General features: G+C 45.8%; 1 protein-coding gene across 1 annotated transcript; it reads left to right on the top strand.

Annotated features, from left to right (window-relative positions):
- Positions 1-10,724: 10,724 nt before the first annotated feature.
- On the top strand, positions 10,725-18,799 carry metrnla (meteorin like, glial cell differentiation regulator a). Its single transcript, XM_080447261.1, has 4 exons — positions 10,725-11,195; positions 13,002-13,393; positions 17,716-17,775; positions 17,909-18,799. Exons 1-4 carry the CDS (start codon positions 11,104-11,106, stop codon positions 18,220-18,222), a joined length of 858 nt encoding a protein of 285 aa, XP_080303387.1. The 5' UTR covers positions 10,725-11,103; the 3' UTR covers positions 18,223-18,799.
- The last annotated feature ends 603 nt before the right edge of the window (positions 18,800-19,402 follow it).

The raw sequence follows: 19,402 nt of genomic DNA, 5'->3' as shown, positions 1-19,402 counted from the left end.
TTTATGGCAGCGTATTAGTAGATCGGCCTGTTTCTTTCTTTTTCGACAATGTTTTTCCAAGTGGAGTGTTTTGTGTGGTTAAAGGCCTTTGGATTGGCACTGTGAAATTAAACCCCTCCCACTGGCCACTCTGTTGGTTCACAGATCAGTGATTCCCCTTGAGGAAAATGTCAGGAAGTTATTAGATCTGTCACTCAAACTGTATTGGACTTGCAGAGTGTGGCTGGGCTTACAGTAGACCTACATATCGTCGCTGTCGGGCAGAAACCTCCTATATCCATATTTTAACTTTTTATGTTTTTTCTAAAATGAACGTCCTACTTGATGATCATACTGTAGTATGATGCGTCACACAAAAGCTTCAAAAGTAGCAAGTTTACAAGCTGAAAACATGACGCGTTCTGAGCTTGTAGATCTGCTATACTTTTGCTACTTTTGAATCCTGAAAAGTAACAGTTTTGGACATAATCAGGTTTCCACCCGATAAAGACGATATGCACGTTCAACGGCTGCTTGTTTAGGTTCCATATAGCCACGCCTCCACGGCCTCAGGTGTGCACATTATAGCCACCAGTGTTTTCCTTCATTACACCCAGATTAATCAAACATCACTCTAAACCACAAAACCTCTCAAAGTATCACTGAGAGGTGAAAGAGGCAGGGGGCGGGGGGGGCGGGGGGGGGAGGAGGGGGTATTTTTCACCTGAAAGAGAAGAGTGTAACAATTATGGCATTACCTCAGCACCTACAAAGGACTCCATTGTGTGGGCAGGCATCTCCCCAGGCCCGCTGGTGGATCTGAGGCTTGGCTGAGGGGAGAGTGAAACGGGGCTGAGGTGCAGACCAGTGGTCGGGCCCGCGCCACTGAATCGTTGGCTTTGTGTGCAGACGTGTCCTGGGATTTTGATCATACGGTTGAAATGGTCCGGGACGCAAAGCCGCTTAGCTCCGCTGCCTTTGCTGCGTGGTCTGCACGTGATCTTAGAAACATGTGAAATCCTGCTGTCCTTAATACAGGTTTGACCGCTTTCAGCCTGGCATCCCTGTATGTTGGGCATGTCATTATAGGCAAAAAAAACTCTAAATAAATAAATACAAAATCTAAATGACCAAAAATAATTACAATACCAGATTTATGAGCTCACAATGTGTTGCAATGTGACGTGTATAGTTAGCTTATCGATTGCAATTTTTTTTTACTGTTTGTCATATTACGAAGTACATAGGGCTTAAAGGGGTATTTCACTTTTAAGCAATCAAGTGGTTAATCATGCTGTGAATATAGGGGATTTGTTTTCTAGTTTAGTCTAGTCAGAGCCTTTACTATTTTGTTTTAGAACTCATATAGGCCACTACTGTGCGCTAGTTGCACGGCAAAAATGCTCAGTGTTAAATTTAACTGAAGAGACCTGAGTGATCCTTTCTTTTTAATTAGGGTTAATTTTGTGTGAAATGCTCTGATTGTAAGGGTGCGGGCTGTGCTTGTGGATGTGACACCTGTCTGTGACAGCTCTTCCCTGCTGGTCATGATTCACCTGCACAGATGCAGTACGTGTCTTGTCACGACACTGTCTGATATGATTCATGTCTTCCAACAGGTGTCAGCCAGCATAAATCACTATAATAAGAACCCCTTAACATGAGGGCCAAATCAACAAGTACATGCTAACCTGCATATTGTGAGTTCTTTCTGTGAGCTGGATTGAACTTTAACATACATAGCCTACTGCTAAAATGAGATGGAATTGTTTCATACATGGACAGTTTATTAACAGAACAAAGGTGAACTTTGTTTTTTACAATAATAAGTTAATAATAAGTTTGCTTGACTGACGGCCACTATATTTCCAAGTGAAATCCCATTGGTGTAACTTCAACCATGCTCATTGATTGATTGATTGAATATTTTATTAGGCAAGAAATGTAAACAGCACAATTACATTTATAATACTTTGTCTAAAAGGTCTGTCCAAAAAAAGTCCTTGCGGTCTTGTTTCCATTGGGGTCCTTGCATGACACAAGCTGTCCATGTCTCACTGCAAGAAGCTATCTGTTACACAGTTTCCTCATGCTGCTCCATAATGACACTCAGAGCCACTGAAGCGTGGCTACGTGTGTCTGTGTGTGTGTCTGCATGCGACAGCACAGCACACAGCCCCGGGAGCGTGCAGAGTGTGAGTCACTGCGTGTCCTAGGATATCGGTGCCTGGGTGCGTTCTTTTATGAATTGCACAAGTGCTGTTGTGTGTTTGTGTGTGCGTGTGTGTGACAGATACAAACCGGACTGACGACTCACTGATTCAACCCCTTCGGCATTGAAGGTGTGTGTGTTCTGTCAGAAACTGAGCTGCTTTAGTCGGGGCTACATGCAGCAGCAGGGCGGGCGAAGAGTGGAGTGGAATGGAGTGGAGAGGAGCGGAATAGAGTGGAGTGCCGGGTCGCACAAAGCACAATAATGAGATCACAGAGCACAGCCTCCACACTCAGCCCCCATGATCCCTCAGCTGATCCTTCAGCTGATCCCGTAGCCACAGCCTCCATGTTCCACACACTCAGCACTCTTCACTACTTTCAACTCCATCCAGGTTACTAAGAAGTAATACCCTTTCTGAAAACACAATGTCACACACTAAGACACAGTAATTATCCACTAATTTGGGATGAAGATTCCCAGTGTAGACTTAGGCCCGAGTATCTTAGCCCTATGACCCCTTTAATTTCTTCCAGAGGCTGGTTTTCAGTTCTGACTCACTTACTGGGAGCACAGTAAATGGCTTCTATTGAGAGATCATTTTGTGTCCTAGGTGTGTCTGTTTACGACTGGGTAAATTGATACTGAAGAGTGGTTAGATTTCTGTCTTCCTGCGGCTAAAACTGTGAGTGGTCTACACAGGGAAGCCATTTTCCTTTTGTGTTCCCTGGATACCTATTGAGCTCAAAATGGCTCTTCGTTTCACCACAGGCTGGCTGACGCTGACGGACTTCCCATCATGCCCTCAGGGATGGATCCGGTAAGATACAGACCCAACAGGTTATTTGTTTGTCACTCTTTAGTTGCGGCTCTGCATAAACGTCATGCTTCAGGTCTTGGCATGTTCTCTGTTGTTTTTCTCTCTCATGTGGGACTGCAAAACCAGGGGAGAGGATTAAGTATTTTGCAAGGCCTTGGCGCTGAGTGCAGCTAAGCTCTGCAGTACTTTTTTCCTTCCACGTTCCTCATCAGAAAGACGATCCCTCCGCAGCATGCCAAGGAAGAAAATGATAATGAAATGTGGCCATTTTATGTTCTGAGACGGCCAGCTTGCTCCCTTCTAAAACTGCACTAAGGCCTGTAAAGCTAAGAGGAATGTTCCCCTTAATACAACTGCTGAGTTCGCCTTACTAAAGTTTCCGCCTTTGCTCCGTTTATTTTAGTGAGGGGCATTTCCTTAGAAAAAAAGAACATGCTTGTCTGTTTCAATTTTGCCATGGGTGGTGTGGTCGTGCTAAAACATCAGAAACCAGTACTGAGGGGATCACAATCAAATTATAATTAGATGTTCTGTGCTCTGAGAAGTAAAAACACTATTAATCAAATAGTGATACAGTGATACAGCCAAGATATAGCCTACAGTAATTATCGCACTATGAAAAGAGGAAGCAGCTTTTGGGATGCCAGTAGGTTTTATGAGGAAGTTTAACTACATAATAACTTAATTTCACAACTCGATAGCTGAATCTAACAGCGTAGCCGAACCATAATTATGTAACAAAACTTTCCTACTATCTGGGTGGCAGTGCCCTTAAGGGGAGAAATTCCACTTCATTACTTGCAATAACACCTGTATTAATTTGGCTCATATTTCATTACTTTATCTCGCTTTAGCTGTCATTGTGGGCTCTCTGTGAGTGAGGTGAATGGAACAGGTGGCCAACCACCTGCAGCATCCCGGCGGACCATTAAAAGCGCCGGCGATGTTGTTGCTGTAGTGCAGAGCATGTAAAACTAGAGATGAGAGGTTCCAGCTTGTCCCAAGTAGAGGCATCAGGCTCAATGAACCATGCTAACCTCCGGCTCTCGCTTGAGCATTCAGGTCATGCGTGGATTTTACATGACAGTGAGGCAAAGAGAGAGATAAGTGTGTGTGTGTGTGTGTGCGTGCGTGCCTCTCTGTACATACCTGTAGGGATGTGTGTAACCAGTGACCTCACATTCAGCCATATAAGCTGTGAGTCTTCGCCAATGACCCCCTACCTTCCCCATGACCCCTACCTTTCCCACGAGCCATGCCACCTCCTGTCACATGTGAACCAGGGGCTGTCACCAGCTAGCGAATCAGCAGACTGCGAGAGTATCACCTTCAGAGTGGACCGCGCCACCAACGGAACTCTTGGTTTCCGAAATATATCTCCTGTTACGGGCAGAATGAGATCCATTCAAAGGGTTGCCAAAGAATCTTAAAGACCCCCTCTGTATCACTCTGCTCCATACACCATACTACCACTCACTGCTGAATTTCCATGGAGAGTGTTTGGCATTAGGGTTTGACGCCAAGATTGGGCTATTTGTTGTGCACGAAAATAGTTTGTTGATTGTCTCTCCAGGGCGAACCATGTGCTTATATAAAACTTGCAAAATGTGGATGGACACACAATAGACTAACTGTTCTCCTCTCCTGCCCTCGTCTTTCCCTCGTTTCCCTCTCTCTCTCCCTGTGTAAACACATGGTCTAGTTAATGTCAGTTAAACTAAAAGAGCCTTGCCTGTTGGCTGGCTGTGTTTCGATGGTGCATCTAGTGAGAACGTGTTTATATCGTTTTATTGCATTTTGAGCACGCCCTCGCAAGGCAGAATGGTAAATGGTGTAAATATGTTTGTTTCTTTATTTACTCGGAACACTCAAAACCCACATGGAGTCAGTGAGACAGGTATCTCCTTGGAGAACTTAAGAGCGTGAAGAAACCAAAATCAAAAACATAGCCATAGTTGACCAATAAAAGGCTCTCTTTATAGCAGCCACAAGGAGTCTGGCAAGCACTCTTCATGACTGGCAGATAACTGCTTCTCTGATCGAATGCAGACAACGTTCCCCTGCGATGTTACAACTCCATAAAAATCTATTCTGCCTTTTTTTTCTGGGAATTCCAAACTCATGAAAAAGATTGAACACAGGAACTGGCATTGGTCAATGTAAAATAGGGATATTTTTTTTCTAAAACATTTATGGATTGCCAATTGTTAAAATGTTGTCATAGACATTTAAACACAATGTAAAACAGTTTGGGAGAGCTAGAACCTCAGTGCTGCAAAGGAAGCATGCCAAAGCCTGTGGGCAGATAGAGGGAGTTGATCTCATGTGTGAGCCAGAGAGAGAGAGAACTTAAGGCTGAACAAAAAGAAAGCGCTGTGTCTCTATCCCCCCGACCCCCCCCCCCCCCACCCCTCAGTCTCTACAACTACCATGGCTGTCACCCAGCATCAGCAGGGCTAATGGCTGATGCTTTTTGTGCCCAGGCATCCCAGGCTGATCCAGCGTATCGGGGGAATGAGTGTACCCATCAAGGAAACTCTGCTCCCAGAGGGGGCCGTGGAGAAGAAGGGACGTGGGCCAGAGCGCCGTCTCTCTACAGGAAGCCATGAGAAGCAGATCACACAGAGGCTAATCTGGAGGGAGGAAGTCACCCTGCCTACAGCAGTGGTGCTCAAACCTTTTCAAAGTCAAGGACCCCCAAATTAATATGCATTTGGCCACAGACCCCCATCTGAACGTATTTTGTGCCAGGGACCAGATTTGTGGGTTTTTTTCCCCGCAATTTTTGTGTGAAAATAGCGGATCTACAAGTTCACAATGTGTTGCGTCACGATGCATTGTGAGCTTGTAGATCGCTATTTTCAAATAGCCAATGTATTATTATTGGGTTAAAGTGGTTAAACTAATTTTGCATGGGGACCCCTGGGGGTCCCCGGACCCAACTTTGAGAACCACTGGCCTACAGTATAGGAAGGAGGGGTGCCTTTAACCACATGAAACCTAGCGTCCCTATACTCTGGGCATGCCATAATAGGCAAACAATTTGTTGTGAGCTTGTAGATTGTCTATTACACGGCTACTTCCATTTGTGGAGCTACCACCAGCCACCATCGATTTTAGCTGCAATATTTCCTCTTCTCTTGTAGCCCTGCTTTTTATTAGCCATTCCTTCATGCACAGTCATACTGTTGCTAGGTTATGCTCTTCACGAGGGGTAGCTAATCGGCTAATTCTGCAAGCCTCCGACCCACCTGGATCCGCAGGCCCTAAGCCATTTCTGATCCCTGTGAAATCTGAAGGCAGGGAGAACAGTTGAATTCGCCTTTATTGCGCTGCTTTCATGAGAGTCCCCCACCTGCTAGGGTGAGCGCCCTGTCAGAAAGAGCTTTGACCCAAATTCCTCCTGTGAGCCCACAGAGCTGTAGTCCTCAGATTTATATGAGCCGCTGAGAGCAGGATAAGAAGGCAGAGAAGTGGATACAGCTTGAATGCATCAGGGCCTAATGCAGCATGCACGTACTGTACTACTGCAAGTCACTGCATCGAGGCCTAATGCAGCATGTACTGTTCTCCTCCTGCAAGTCACTGCATTGAGGCCTATGTTCTCCTCCTGCAAGTCACTGCATTGAGGCCTAATGCAGCTTGTACAGTACTGTTCTCCAGCAAACAACTGCATTGAGGCCTAATGCAGCTTGTACTGTTCTCCAGCAAACAACTGCATTGAGGCCTGCTGTAGAGGGCTAGAGGGCAGCCTTCACATAAGGCCTAATGCAGCTTGTACTCCTTCAAGTCACTGCATTGAGGCCTAATCCAGCATTGTACTCTTGCAAATAACTGCAGCCAAGGCCGCAGTGACCTCGGCTCTCATCTATCTTCTTTCTGTAGTCTTGGTTGGTTCAATACAGCGCAAGACACAAATTCGGATGTGTCACTCCAGCATTGGCATTAACAGTAATTCTATGAAAATTACACTTGTCTTTTTTTGCATTCTCCCTGTCTTTCTTTGTCATAACCGCATGTATCATCATCATCATCATCATCATCATCGAGTACAAAACAAAAAGGCAAGCTTTGTCTTCCTCGGATCGCAAAGACCTCAGAGAATTTTGAGGGAGACGCAACAGTTGCTGCATTCTTCAAATGTGCTGCTTTCCTCCCACATATTTTCACGCTGACTGGATGTATGGATGCTTTACTGGATGTATGAATGCTTTACTAGCAGCGATAACCAGCGAGGAGCACGGCTGATGATTGAAGGAGGTCAGCAGTGGTGGAATGCGGAGCACGGTTATTAGCATCCCGTCTGAATGACATCAGAAAGTTCTCCACAAACCTTTGTTCGCAGCTTTATCACATAATATGACCACGCTGAATAAGGTGTTGGAATGAAAGCAAACACCCCTGTCTTCAGATAATGGCTGACACTTAAAATGACAGGGTTTCTTCTTGTTTATTGAGAGGAATGTGAAAAGTGATGGACACGGCTTTGAGCACCGCTGCATTTGTGACAGCCTGGAGGGGAGCCAGACAGGGATGTTGACAGGCAGACCGCCTCTCTCGATAGAATCAGCACCTTCCAATCTGCCAACGCATACCACCAGATATAGCTACATGCTTGCAATGCTTAAGTATACTGTTTATATGTATTCAACATAAGCAAACAGGTACAGTAGACTAGCAGTCTAGGTATTCGTGAAACAAACACTTGTTATCAGGCATGTTGAAAATTAACTCTTTCACAAACAGTAATGATCCCTGACAGTATGGTTCAACGCGCATTATAATCTTGTACACCAGGAAGAGATAATGCCACTCCGAACAATGGGTTAATTCTCTTACGAGCCCAGATTCCATTCCGCAGGTGTTTTGTATACATGCCTGGTTTTGCATTTACCCACATAGGAACAATTTGTAAGGAACCACAAGAGAGCTGCTCAGTGTTCAAACTAATGAAGGGATTTGAGGACAGGGCGATGACAAGGCTCTGCGAGTACACACGAAAACACATATGCACACGCACACGCACACAAAGGATCACATCCCTGCCAGAGGTGCAATCTACGTTATGTCTGCTTTTCCACCTGGGGCCTAGTTGTGGGCACAGTGAGTCACGCTCGGCAAGGGATCTGCACAACAGGCCTGACAAAAAAACAACTTTACCCTTCCCCCAAAACTCTCTCCACTCTCCCCTCCATACCCCCAACCCCTGGGGAGCACCCCACCACCACTATCTGCATTCTACTCCCGTTCTGGTTTCTGACCCACTGTTCTAGTCTTCGTGCCTCATGTTTTTAACCATATATTTTGAATCAATTTAGCCTACACCTCCATTTGAGTGTGTGTTGTTCTGCCAAGTTTCAGTCTACGACCAACAACAGTTACGCAATGTGTGATTAACTGACATTCTTCTCTGCTCCTGCTATCTGTCAGGGATTTGGTTCTCCTTGTTGCCCCAACACCCCCTGCTTCCACTGAAATGGATGACAGGTGGAGATTGAGAGGAAAACTCTGAGTTGACACGGGGAGCCGGTGATGAAGCAACTGCAATAACAACAAGAAGAGCGGAGGAAGGGAGAAGACTGGAGTAGTGGGAAAGAGTATAGGGCTGGCTTTAAGGGTGGAGGGACACAGTCTGGAGACTTTGACACTGTTTTCATTGTCTGTACGCCGCTATGTGCCATGCATGCACACACACACACACACACGCACGCACGCACACACACACACACACACACACACACACACACACACACACACACACACACACACACACACACACACACACACACACACACACACACACACACACACACACACACACACACACACACACACACACACACACACACACACACATTGTTGAAAAACACATACAGGTGTAGCCCTGGTGTAACTGTGCAGGTGTCATTGTGATGCATCTCTCAGACACCGTGTCGAGACATGTGCCGCGGTTCCACTACAACATGAAGTAACACCGTGTGGACTGCAACAGCATGCCTGCAGTGTGTGGGGCAATGACAAAACAGAGCAACACACTCCAACATGTGTGAACATGTGCACAGCCGAAACCAGTCACAACCAATTCCATGTCCAAAGAAATCAGAGGAAAAGTAGCAGTTACAAACATCTCTGGTTTTCCTCGTCTAACGGGTTCTCTTCCCATGATGCCACACACGCAGCTTTTTACGCGCTAAACTTCACGTTTCAAGGGAAGAACACGTACGTTGGCCGGGAGCTTGTGTTTAACCCATGCCGTGCATGGTGGAAAAAGTACTCACATTCTTTACTTAAGTAATAGTATCAATACTCCAATGTAGAAATACTCTGCTACAAGTAAAAGTCTGGAATTCATAATGTACTTGAGTAAAGTATTGGTATCAAAATGTACTTAAAGTACCAAAAGTAAAAGTACTGCAGAATGTCCCATTTCACACGTTTTGAAATGTCCAAAATGTATTAAAATCTTTTGAAAATAGCAGATCTACAAGCTCACAACAACGTTGTGAGCTTGTAGATCGTCTATTTTCAAATAGCCGAAGTATATATAGGGTATATATAGGGCTGAAGTGGTTAATGTATGTTTTGTATTAATAATCAAAAAGTAACTAGTAGCTCAAATAATTATAGTGGAGTAAAAATACAATATTTTCCTCTGAGATGTAGTAAAGTAGAAGTAAACGTAGTGACAAGTTGAAATACTCCAGTAAAGTAAAAATAACTAAAATGGGTACTTAAGTACAGTACTTGAGTAAATGTACTTAGTTACTTTCCACCATTGGTTCATGTTGATGCATCAAATGGAAGTAGATCCATCCGTATGTCATTATGACCATATTTACAAGTTGTGTTGTATTTGGAAACAAGTGATTACATTTATTTGAATAACTAAAAACATGTAGGCTACTGTTCTACAGACAGAAATTCAAAGAAGAGGGTAACACAATAAAGTTCAAGAGCTAATTGAAATGGTTTGATACAAGTCAGGCGATTATGGCAAATTAAACTATATGCAGGAGGCTATAATACAAAGCTGGTGTAGCAGTATAAAGTGAAATAAAATCAAACAGGGTCTTAAAACTGAGTGAGCATAAATCCAATTTTATATACACAAAATTGGCTGCCAATCCCTTATCCAAACCACCATTTTACATATTGGACCCTTAGGGATGTGGTTGTCAAAGTGGGGTCCAGTGACCCCTGGGGGTCCTTGAGGGGTTCCAGGAGGTCCCTATAGCAAAATTACAACTTTAACCCTATACTTTGGCTATTCGAAAATAGTCACAATGCAAAGCATTGTGAGCATGTAGATCTGCTATTTTTGAAAATCTTTGAATAATTGGAAGAAAGTTATAAGAATAATAATGTTCAGGGAGTCCCCAGCAAACGTTGTTAATACAGCTTAATAATTCACAATAATCTTAACCACTTCATCCATATTTTATACGTTGGCTATTCAAAAATAGCAAATCTACAAGCTCACAAGCTTGTCCATCTGCTATATTTGAAAATATTTGAAAAATATTGAAAATGTTTAATCATTTTACAAACATTTTCATATGGGGGTCCGCGGCCAAATACATGTACATTTGGGGGTCCCTGACATGGAAAAAGTTTGAGAACCACTGCCTTAGGGGTCCATTTGGTTCCATTTGTATCCTCTCGGGAGTTTATGGGTATTTTTTTACTGTGTGGGATCACGCAGTGCGCAAGCGTGATAACCCACTGTGTGGCTGGGGTGTGACGTGGGGAGAGTAATCACCGCCAGACAGTCAAGTAAAGGAACTCACAACATATTATACTGCAGGAGGAGGGCTGTCAGCTGTGTGCACTGGAGGGGCTGGATGCGTTACTACACTGTAGTTATTAAGCTACTACCAACCGCAGAGAAATCTCCGAACAGATTGTATTCAACAGACCTCTGGCTACATTGTATCCAACAGACCTCCGGACACATCGTATCCAACAGACCTCCGGACACATGGAGACATCGTGTAGACGGAGCTCCGCCGGTGGATCGTATTGTTTTACTTGAGGAGACGGAGGGAAAGTTACTTAGTTGCGATCGGAGCAACAAGCGGTGGTTGAGATAAACATGCTCACCCCGATACTGGCGTTACTGCTCTCTCATCTCCTGAGGATTGTATCCTGCCAATATTCAAGCGACGAGTGCAGTTGGAAGGGCAGGTAAGAATTCCCCCCCTTTCTTCTTCTTTTAGAGCTGACGTGAATAAAGTAATGTAAAATGGGATGAAAGTGTAAAATGGCCATGATTATCAGTGACCGATTGACAGTTATTTATCAGCTTTGTGCCGTATCCGAGTCCATCGTAGATACATTGTATTTCACAAGCAAGCTAATATAAGCTGTTCATTTATCGTGTATCATTTTAATCCATAATGTTTTTTCATTCGTTTTTTGCTTGTTATTAAAGTCAATGTAAGTATAGCAGCACTTTTAAATATGATGAAATTAATCGGTGCCTCACAAGATATCTTGTGATCAAATGTTGAGCAAAACAAATACAATATTATGATACAATTTCTTTATAGCCTAGTGAGAGGAGAAATCTGTTGTTTATTTTCATTTCGATGTGTTTATAATAACTTATAGGCCTAAGCCTAATAAGGATAATACATAAGCTAAAGCCATACATACACTATGAAATGCTCAGAAGTTGTGCTCTGCTCCAAAGCCTTTGGCTTCATGTGATTCCTTTTCTGTTTTCTATCATTCTTGGGGGGCAGGATATAAGAATGATTGTCAATGCAGACTGAATACACATGGTGGAAAGTTTCACCTCTTTGAAAATCCCATCCAAGCAACATCTGCAGAAATCTGTTTTGCACTTAAATGCATGTGCCTCAAAATGTGTGGTTTAGTTTTTCATCCCCCAGTCAGAAGGAGTAGGCAAAATGCAGCACTTTGAGCCCATAACCAATAATCTGTTGTTCATTAGACATACTCTTGACTAATCTCCTCTAATTGCATGCAGAGATGATGAAGTTAAAAAAGTCTTAATTAGAGGCATGCTGAGGAGAAACTGGTTATGGGGCTTTTAGCTGCATATGCTCAACATGTGCCATCGTGGGTTGCTTAAGATCTATGGCAACATTTGAATTTCAGCATCTCATTTTCAAGCAACTGGGTGTTTCTCCCTAGAGTCCGACCACTGGCTTGGCATCCGCACGCTGGTATAGAATGCTGCTGGTTTCCTGACTATAGCGTTGCCACAGGATGACTGACAGGCTGGAGTTTTTTTTCTCGAATCCTGACCAGGCATTAAGTTCTGGAGGGAGTCATTTGGTCATGCTGGCGCCAGAGTCCAGAGTGCTGCCTGGACAAGTCTCTTCCACTCTCTTTGGTGGCATGAATGCAAGGGGAGGTTCGGTGCGTGACCTTCATTTGCACTTGCATGCAGCAGGCCCAGCTACTGTTGCTGCCGTTGTCTGTTCAGAAGGCCCCCGTGTGTCACCTTCCTTCATCCAATGCTGCTTCCAAGCTCTTCCCAAAGGCAGGCAGCCAGTGGCAGCATTTTTGCCAAAGCTCTGGAGGGGAACAATGGTTCTATAGGGAGTTTGTATTGGGGAGCTGAGGTCATTTTAGCTGCAGTGGCTCGTGACTGGTCATGCCGCCGGTCTTGTGCACTGCTGGGCCTTTAGCCTAACGCTTTAGGAGGAATGTGGTGTAATGTCCATGCACACACAGGCAGCCAGGGGCCTTCACCTTGACTTCCCCTTTGGCTCACGGTCAGCTCGGGCTAAAACTGACCAGAGCATGATGACTTTAACACTCTCGGCGCGGCAGGCTTGATCACAAAGCTTTGTGACACATAGGAAGTGGAACTTGACTCTAACTAAAAGTGTACCTCTGCAAGGAAAGGGTACATACAGGTTATTGACAGGATATATATAACTTAAGATATTGTTTTTGTCCACAATTTTCAACTAATTTCCACTGATTTGATTATGCTCTGACCCTCCTGTCCTCCAGCGGTCTGACTCACGAGGGCCATGCCAGGGATGTGGAGCAGGTGTACCTCCGCTGCTCCCAGGGCTCTCTGGAGTGGCTGTACCCCACGGGGGCCATCATCGTCAACCTGCGGCCCAACACGGCATCCCCCGCCGCGTCCCTCCTCTCGGTGTGCATCAAGCCATCCGCGGAGTCCAACGGAACCAATATTTACCTGGACCGGGCCGGCAAACTACGGCTACTGCTGCGTGAGCAGGACCTGGCCCAGGGCAAGGTGCACTGCTTCAGCATCCAGGAGGGGGCGCTCTTCATCGAGGCCATCCCGCACATGGACATCAGCCGAAGGATCACTTCCTTCCAGTATGAGCTGGTCAACAGCAGGCCGGCGGGGGCAAATGTCCACTCGTTTTCTGGTGAGATACTTGTCTCTTATGATGATGTTGCATTACAGCAGAATCTTATACTCGGCATACTTGCTTTGCTTTATCATTGTTGTTTTCCTTTTTCTTTTTTTTTGACCACTTAAAGGAGTAGTTCACCCAAAAAATTACTTATTTTCTATCAATTGTACACCCCATGAAGCAAAACATGGATTTTTGTTTTGTTTTGTCCCATTCCTAAGCCAATAATTTGATTACCCGCGAAAGATACTAATGTATCCGGAAGGAGACACAAGGTAGACTCTCTGTGTCTCCTACCGGAAATACACCCGGTCATCAAATTATTGGCTTAGGAATGCGACAAAAAATAAGGAAATCCATGAATTCAAGGCTTCATGGTGTGTGTAATTGATAGAATATAGGTCATTTTTGGGGTGAACTACTCCTTTAAACCTGTTGACCTGGGTCCCCCAGGGGTCTGTACTTCATGGTCCCTTCCTTTTCCCCCTCTAAACCAAATATCTTCGACGAAAATAGCCAATCTACAAGCTCACAAGCGTTGCGATGTGTTGTGTGAGCTTTTAGATCTGCAAGATCCACCAAATGTTAACCTATCATGACATGCCCAGAATAGGGACCAGAGGGGTTCATGTAGTTAATTAAGATATCAAAGATTTCTGCAGACCACTTTTGATTGATTCCCTTTAGAATCTGGTTTGCTTGGCTTTGTCTCTGTGTCCTGCTGTACACTAAATGCAGCCATCTACTGGTGGAAAGGTTTATGAAGTTGCACTCACCACTAGTTGGAAATAGAAGGCTTGCTTCAACAGATCGCTCCTCCTCTCTCAAATCTGTTTATTTGTCTGTTTAATTCCCAATTGTTGTTTTAGAAACCTTGTATTCTTTTGCAATATTAAAGCCTCACTCTGGGTATCAACATGTAATCCCCCATGGATTGCAGTCTTTATGAAACTTGGCGTTCCTTTTGGATCAAATGTCGATGTTTTGCACGGTTAATTTCCACACGCACGCATTAGATGGTTCTTAATAACTAGTTATGCAACGAGCCAAAGTTGACTCGCGAATTTTGCTGCTGAGCTGCACGTTGTCCTAGATGATTCTGTGTGAAGAGGGGGGCGCAGTCAAACAGAGGGCCTCCCTTTTAAAAACAGCCTTCTATTTTCACGCTGTGTACCTGCCAAACCTACCCAGCTTCAAGCTGCGCAAATGTGCAGCGACTGTGTTTTTTTTCTTCCCTTTTTCCCCCCACACAAAGCAATAATATAGGCGCTATCGGGCCCACGTCTGTTTTCACCGCTTCTCTGGGCTCACACATGTTCACATCCTATACACATTATTATCTGGCACAATAGAGAGAGAAAGAGAGTGTGACAGTCGAGGGCTTGAGTCCAATTTCTACTTAAGCAGATTGTCAACAACAGATTTTCAAGCGACTCAGTCATTTTCTCCCAGCGACACCGTGGTGTTGACGACGTATGCATCAGGCTTTAATACAGAGGTGGGGAGGGTTTGAGGACTTGTTTTGAGCAGATCACTTTCTTCTGCTCAGCGGCTCTGTGGTATGAGCCAGTGTTGTGATGTGGCTGGCCAGGCCTGACATAGCGCCGGGATGACTCACGGAGACAGCAGTCTTGTGTCATGTGCATTCTGGCGCAGGGTCCCTGAACGGGTGGATGCATGCTTCTCTCACTCCCTCTCCCTCTCTTTGCACTCTTTCGTTCTTTTTTTTCTCTTTCCCTTCCTCTTCTCTCTGACCCGCTGTGCCAGGCTTTTGGTTCCTCTCCGTAAGGTTGGAATTCTTCTCTCTCGCCAGATGTTGGGAGGATCTTTTGTTTTCGAGCTCATTGAGCCCGTTTCTCCATCTTCTGCAACTTTCTCCGTCACTTTTTTTTACCTGCTTTCTTCGTCCTCTCCACTCGTTCTTTCCTACTCCGTTTCTTTCCTTCTTATTGTTGTCTTTTTCATTCCTCTACCCCTTCCTGTATCATCCCTCTCTCCTCCCCGTTGTTTGAAGTGGTTTCTCTTCTGCGCTGAGTGGTATTACTGAGTTGTGCTCCATTAGGTCGGAATTCATCTGGGCCCAGAATCCCAGATGTTGCAGGGACGCTGTCGATCCCCCCTCCACCCCTTCCACCCCTCCCTCCTCCCTCTCTCGGGTCCTATGAAGTGGTTCCGATCAGAGTGGTGCAGCGTGCGTTTGGGCCAGGGAGAGATGCTGACTCGGCTGCCAGCCCATTCCTGCGGTTCTGTTTCATGTCTTGACATGTGAGCTCTGCTCTGCTTTGGGTTTGGGCCTACCCTTATGCCTAATTATACACTCTGTCGTGCGGCGGTGTCGCGCATCCAAACAGCTGATCTACAAGCTCACAACTCATCGCGGACGCGGCATATTGTGAGCTTGTAGATCGCCTATTTCCGTTCGCCTGACACTGTCGTACGATAAATCATAACATCAGGCCTCCCGGCTTTCGCTCTTCTGATGCCGAGGCAGCAGGCGACCTCACATCAAAGAGTCCCGCTCTGTGCTGCAGGCTCCGGGGCGAGGTTGGTTAGCCATTTTGAACTCTCCCTACTCTCCAGCTGTTCCCAAGCCCTGTGGTTGTGTGACCTCTGAACTCGCCGGTGATGTGCCGGCGCCTTGGGTTGCAACACAAATTGACCTAAGACATGCTCTCTCTCCTCGGCCCTCATGCCCCCTGACTTCAGACAAGCCAGCTAAAAATAAGCCCCCTCCCCTGCCCCCAAGATATGACAGAGGTCGCACCCTCTTCCACATAGCAAGACGTGTTTTCAGGATCTGTGTCTTAATGTAGTCTCAGGAGGCATAGAAGTCTCGCAGACACCTGCGTTTATGAATTTTAATAAGTCTGATAGATGGACTTTGTGTGCAAACGTCTTTACCGGTTGTCTCCATCCACCTGGACTAACGGTGTTAATCGGTCTCCCTCACAGGCAGTGGATTAGTATTGACTGTCACCACGCCCTCAGCCCACTGCTGGCCTGGCCTGGCCACCCTTCACTTTTAGTCCCCACCTCACCTCACCACCTGCCCCTGTGGGCCGCTTGGCCGCTAAAAACGCACCATGTCCAGGACTAATAAAGGCATCCCCCCACACAGGCCCGGCCACAGGGCCACCTGAGTCAACTAATCATTGACTTGACTGCTCTCATTTAGGGGCCCTTTCTCCTGTTGTAAAACACTCAAAGCCTCCTGGAGCCTAGGCAGACCCAGCTGACATGCTGCTACCGCTGCAGTCAAAGGTGAACTCTGGCCTATAGGGCAGACTTTTTCAAAGGTCTGGTCACAGTGGAGGCTATTTCAGTTAATTCGGTTTTTTTTCTCCAACGCCCAATTATTTGCCCTCTGGCAGAGGTTCTTGTTATGGTTCAAAACGAAGCGGTGCTGGAGAGGAGAGGTGGTAATGTGGGCTTTTTGTTGTTGTTTTGACTGTTAAGCGTTCTTGTGTAATGGTCTCTTGTTTCCTGGCTGTCTTCACTGTTGACCCATATGGGCCCATTTTAACTCCCATCAGAGTCAAACTAATACTCTGGATTCTTCTGTGTACTGGTGACATTATAATTGACTCAACTTGAGGTTGCACTTGACGGGTGCGCTTGCTGTTTGGGGACTTTTGTCAATGGTCCCAGCAAACCTACTGAGCACCAGCACTGCTCAAAGCAGAGACGTAGCCCTCCTTCTCTCTGCTCTCTGCTCTCCTTATGCCATCCCATTCATCTGGTTCTCGTTTATTGTGTCAAAGGGTTCCTGTTCTGGTAGGGACGGGTGAACGAGGTGATCCCTGGGGACAATACACACACACACAGTCACGCACACACACACACACACACACACACACACACACACACACACACACACACACACACACACACACACACACACACACACACACACACACACACACACACACACACACACACACACACACACACTCTGCATTTTTTTAATGATCAGTGAGTAGCTATTTTACTGCCAGCAGGCTCTGCAGCTCTGTTTGGTGTAAAACCCAGAGCTCATGACAGCCGACTCCCGTTCTGCTGTCCACATAAATAAATAAACCGTCTATGGGGCGGAAATGAATTACCGTGACCCGGTGCATGCGTGAAGACCACGTGCCCCACATGCCTGGCCGTCCACAGCACACACAGCTGTGTGGCCAAATGTGGAAAATTGTGAGCACTTAGATTTCTTTTTTATAGTTCTACTTGGGGCAGGGAGTGCTACAGAAATCAAAGTTTTCCTCTGTTGTTTTTTGTAGTCGTCGTGGAATACTGTACAAAAATGTAACCCACTCTCAATCTCCCTCTCTACGCAGCTCCTTGCCAGCCGTGCACAGATGCTGAGACGCTCTTAGCGGTCTGCACCAGTGACTTCGGTAAGTTGTTACGCTGTTTACAAAATTCAGACCTTCCTTCCAATGCATAGGTGGAAAATGACCAGGTAAAGCACCAGTCATAATAGAGCCAGTGCGCCAGTATGCTAACCCAGTCTTCCTGTCCGGTTTACAGTGGCGCGGGGCAGCATCAAGAAGGTTCAGCGTGAGGAAGAGCAGTCGTCCGTCACTGTGGACATCAGCCGCCTATACAGACAGAAGACCCGGGTGTTTGTGTCCGGAGGTGTGAGGGCAAGGAGATGGACCGGCCAGGTGAAGATGCCCCTCCAATGTGGCGTCAAGTCTGGGGAGGGCGAGTTCCTCTTCACGGGGACAGTGAGGTTTGGAGAGGCCTGGATGGGCTGCGCTCCGCGGTATAAAGACTTCCTCAGGCTGTACCTTGAGGCACAGCGCCAGGGGACCAACCCCTGTCACGTGGACACTGACTGACTCCCTCGCGTACCTGGCTACGCTTGGAAACGGGACAAGTCCTCCCAGGACAGGGAGGAGAGCTAAACACAGTACTGATCCTGAGGAGAGAGGACTACAACAGTCTGCTAGACTGACAGACTGGCCGCGAGGCCCAGACCCCCTCTCCTCTCCTGCTGTCTCATGAATTGTTCTGAGACAGAGAACGGAGCTCTTGAATGTTGCCAAGCAGCATGGTGGTTGGACTCTGCACTCACAGCCAACCGTGACCCAATGTGGAATGTGTTAGGACTGCCATGTTCGCAGAAGAGGAACTCTTGAGGGTTTTAAATGTAGCAGACCCCCGTTTGGTTTATGTGTGTATAAAATGTGAATGAACATTGTAAATTGGAAGCTCCAAGTGCTTTGTAAAAAGCTTGATGTACAGTTTTGGAAGTTATTTCTTATGACAGAAATGTAAAGTGAAAGCCTGTTTTTATTTTTATTTTGTATAAAAAAAGATGTGCAATTTAACGCCTGAATGTAATGTGCTGTTCAGGCAGTATAATTGTACAAAAATACTTTTTTTCCCCTTGTGAATAAAATATTTTATTCCTTGGCACAGTGTTTTTTGGGGTTGTGTTATTTCTGTGTGAAATAAACAGCCGTCTAAATACATAGAGGGCATATATCGCTGGGGCAAATTGAAAGTCAAAGCTTGGAGAATAATGGATTGACTATTGCTAACAATATTTGTTTTTTAACTCGAATGTTAATGTTCCCTCTGTCTTCTTAGGTTTTAACTTCAGCCATCATATTTCTCAGAGCTACAAACATGTAGTGAGTGAGAGATGATCAGATGCAATCTTCATTATGGTACTAACAAGTTATTTCCATATTCCTTTTTTCCTGGAAGCACTCTTCTATGAGCGTGTTATCCCTCCCTCTATGGTTCACCTCAGTCTTGGTCTTGTACCGTCTGCCAGGGAGGGAGGGAGATTGATATCAGAGAGCTGGGGTGGATTCCTCCGCATTGGTTCCTGTGGTGATGGGGGTGGCCGTGTGTCAAGGTCACTGTGAAAGAGCTCTTTGTTCCAGTGCAGCCGCCCGGTAGGAGAGAGAGTGAGAGGACAGGAGATGGAGCTGAATACAGCGCTGTGATCGGGCACAGGCCAGAGAGAAGCACTCTCCCAACCGCAGTCCAGGTTTTGATTGGCATGGA

This window comes from Gymnoscopelus braueri (assembly GCF_963280865.1).
Source record: "Gymnoscopelus braueri genome assembly, chromosome: 13".
NCBI lineage: Eukaryota > Metazoa > Chordata > Actinopteri > Myctophiformes > Myctophidae > Gymnoscopelus > Gymnoscopelus braueri.
Note: the sequence above shows the minus strand (reverse complement) of the source record. Positions and strands in the feature narration are given on the sequence as shown.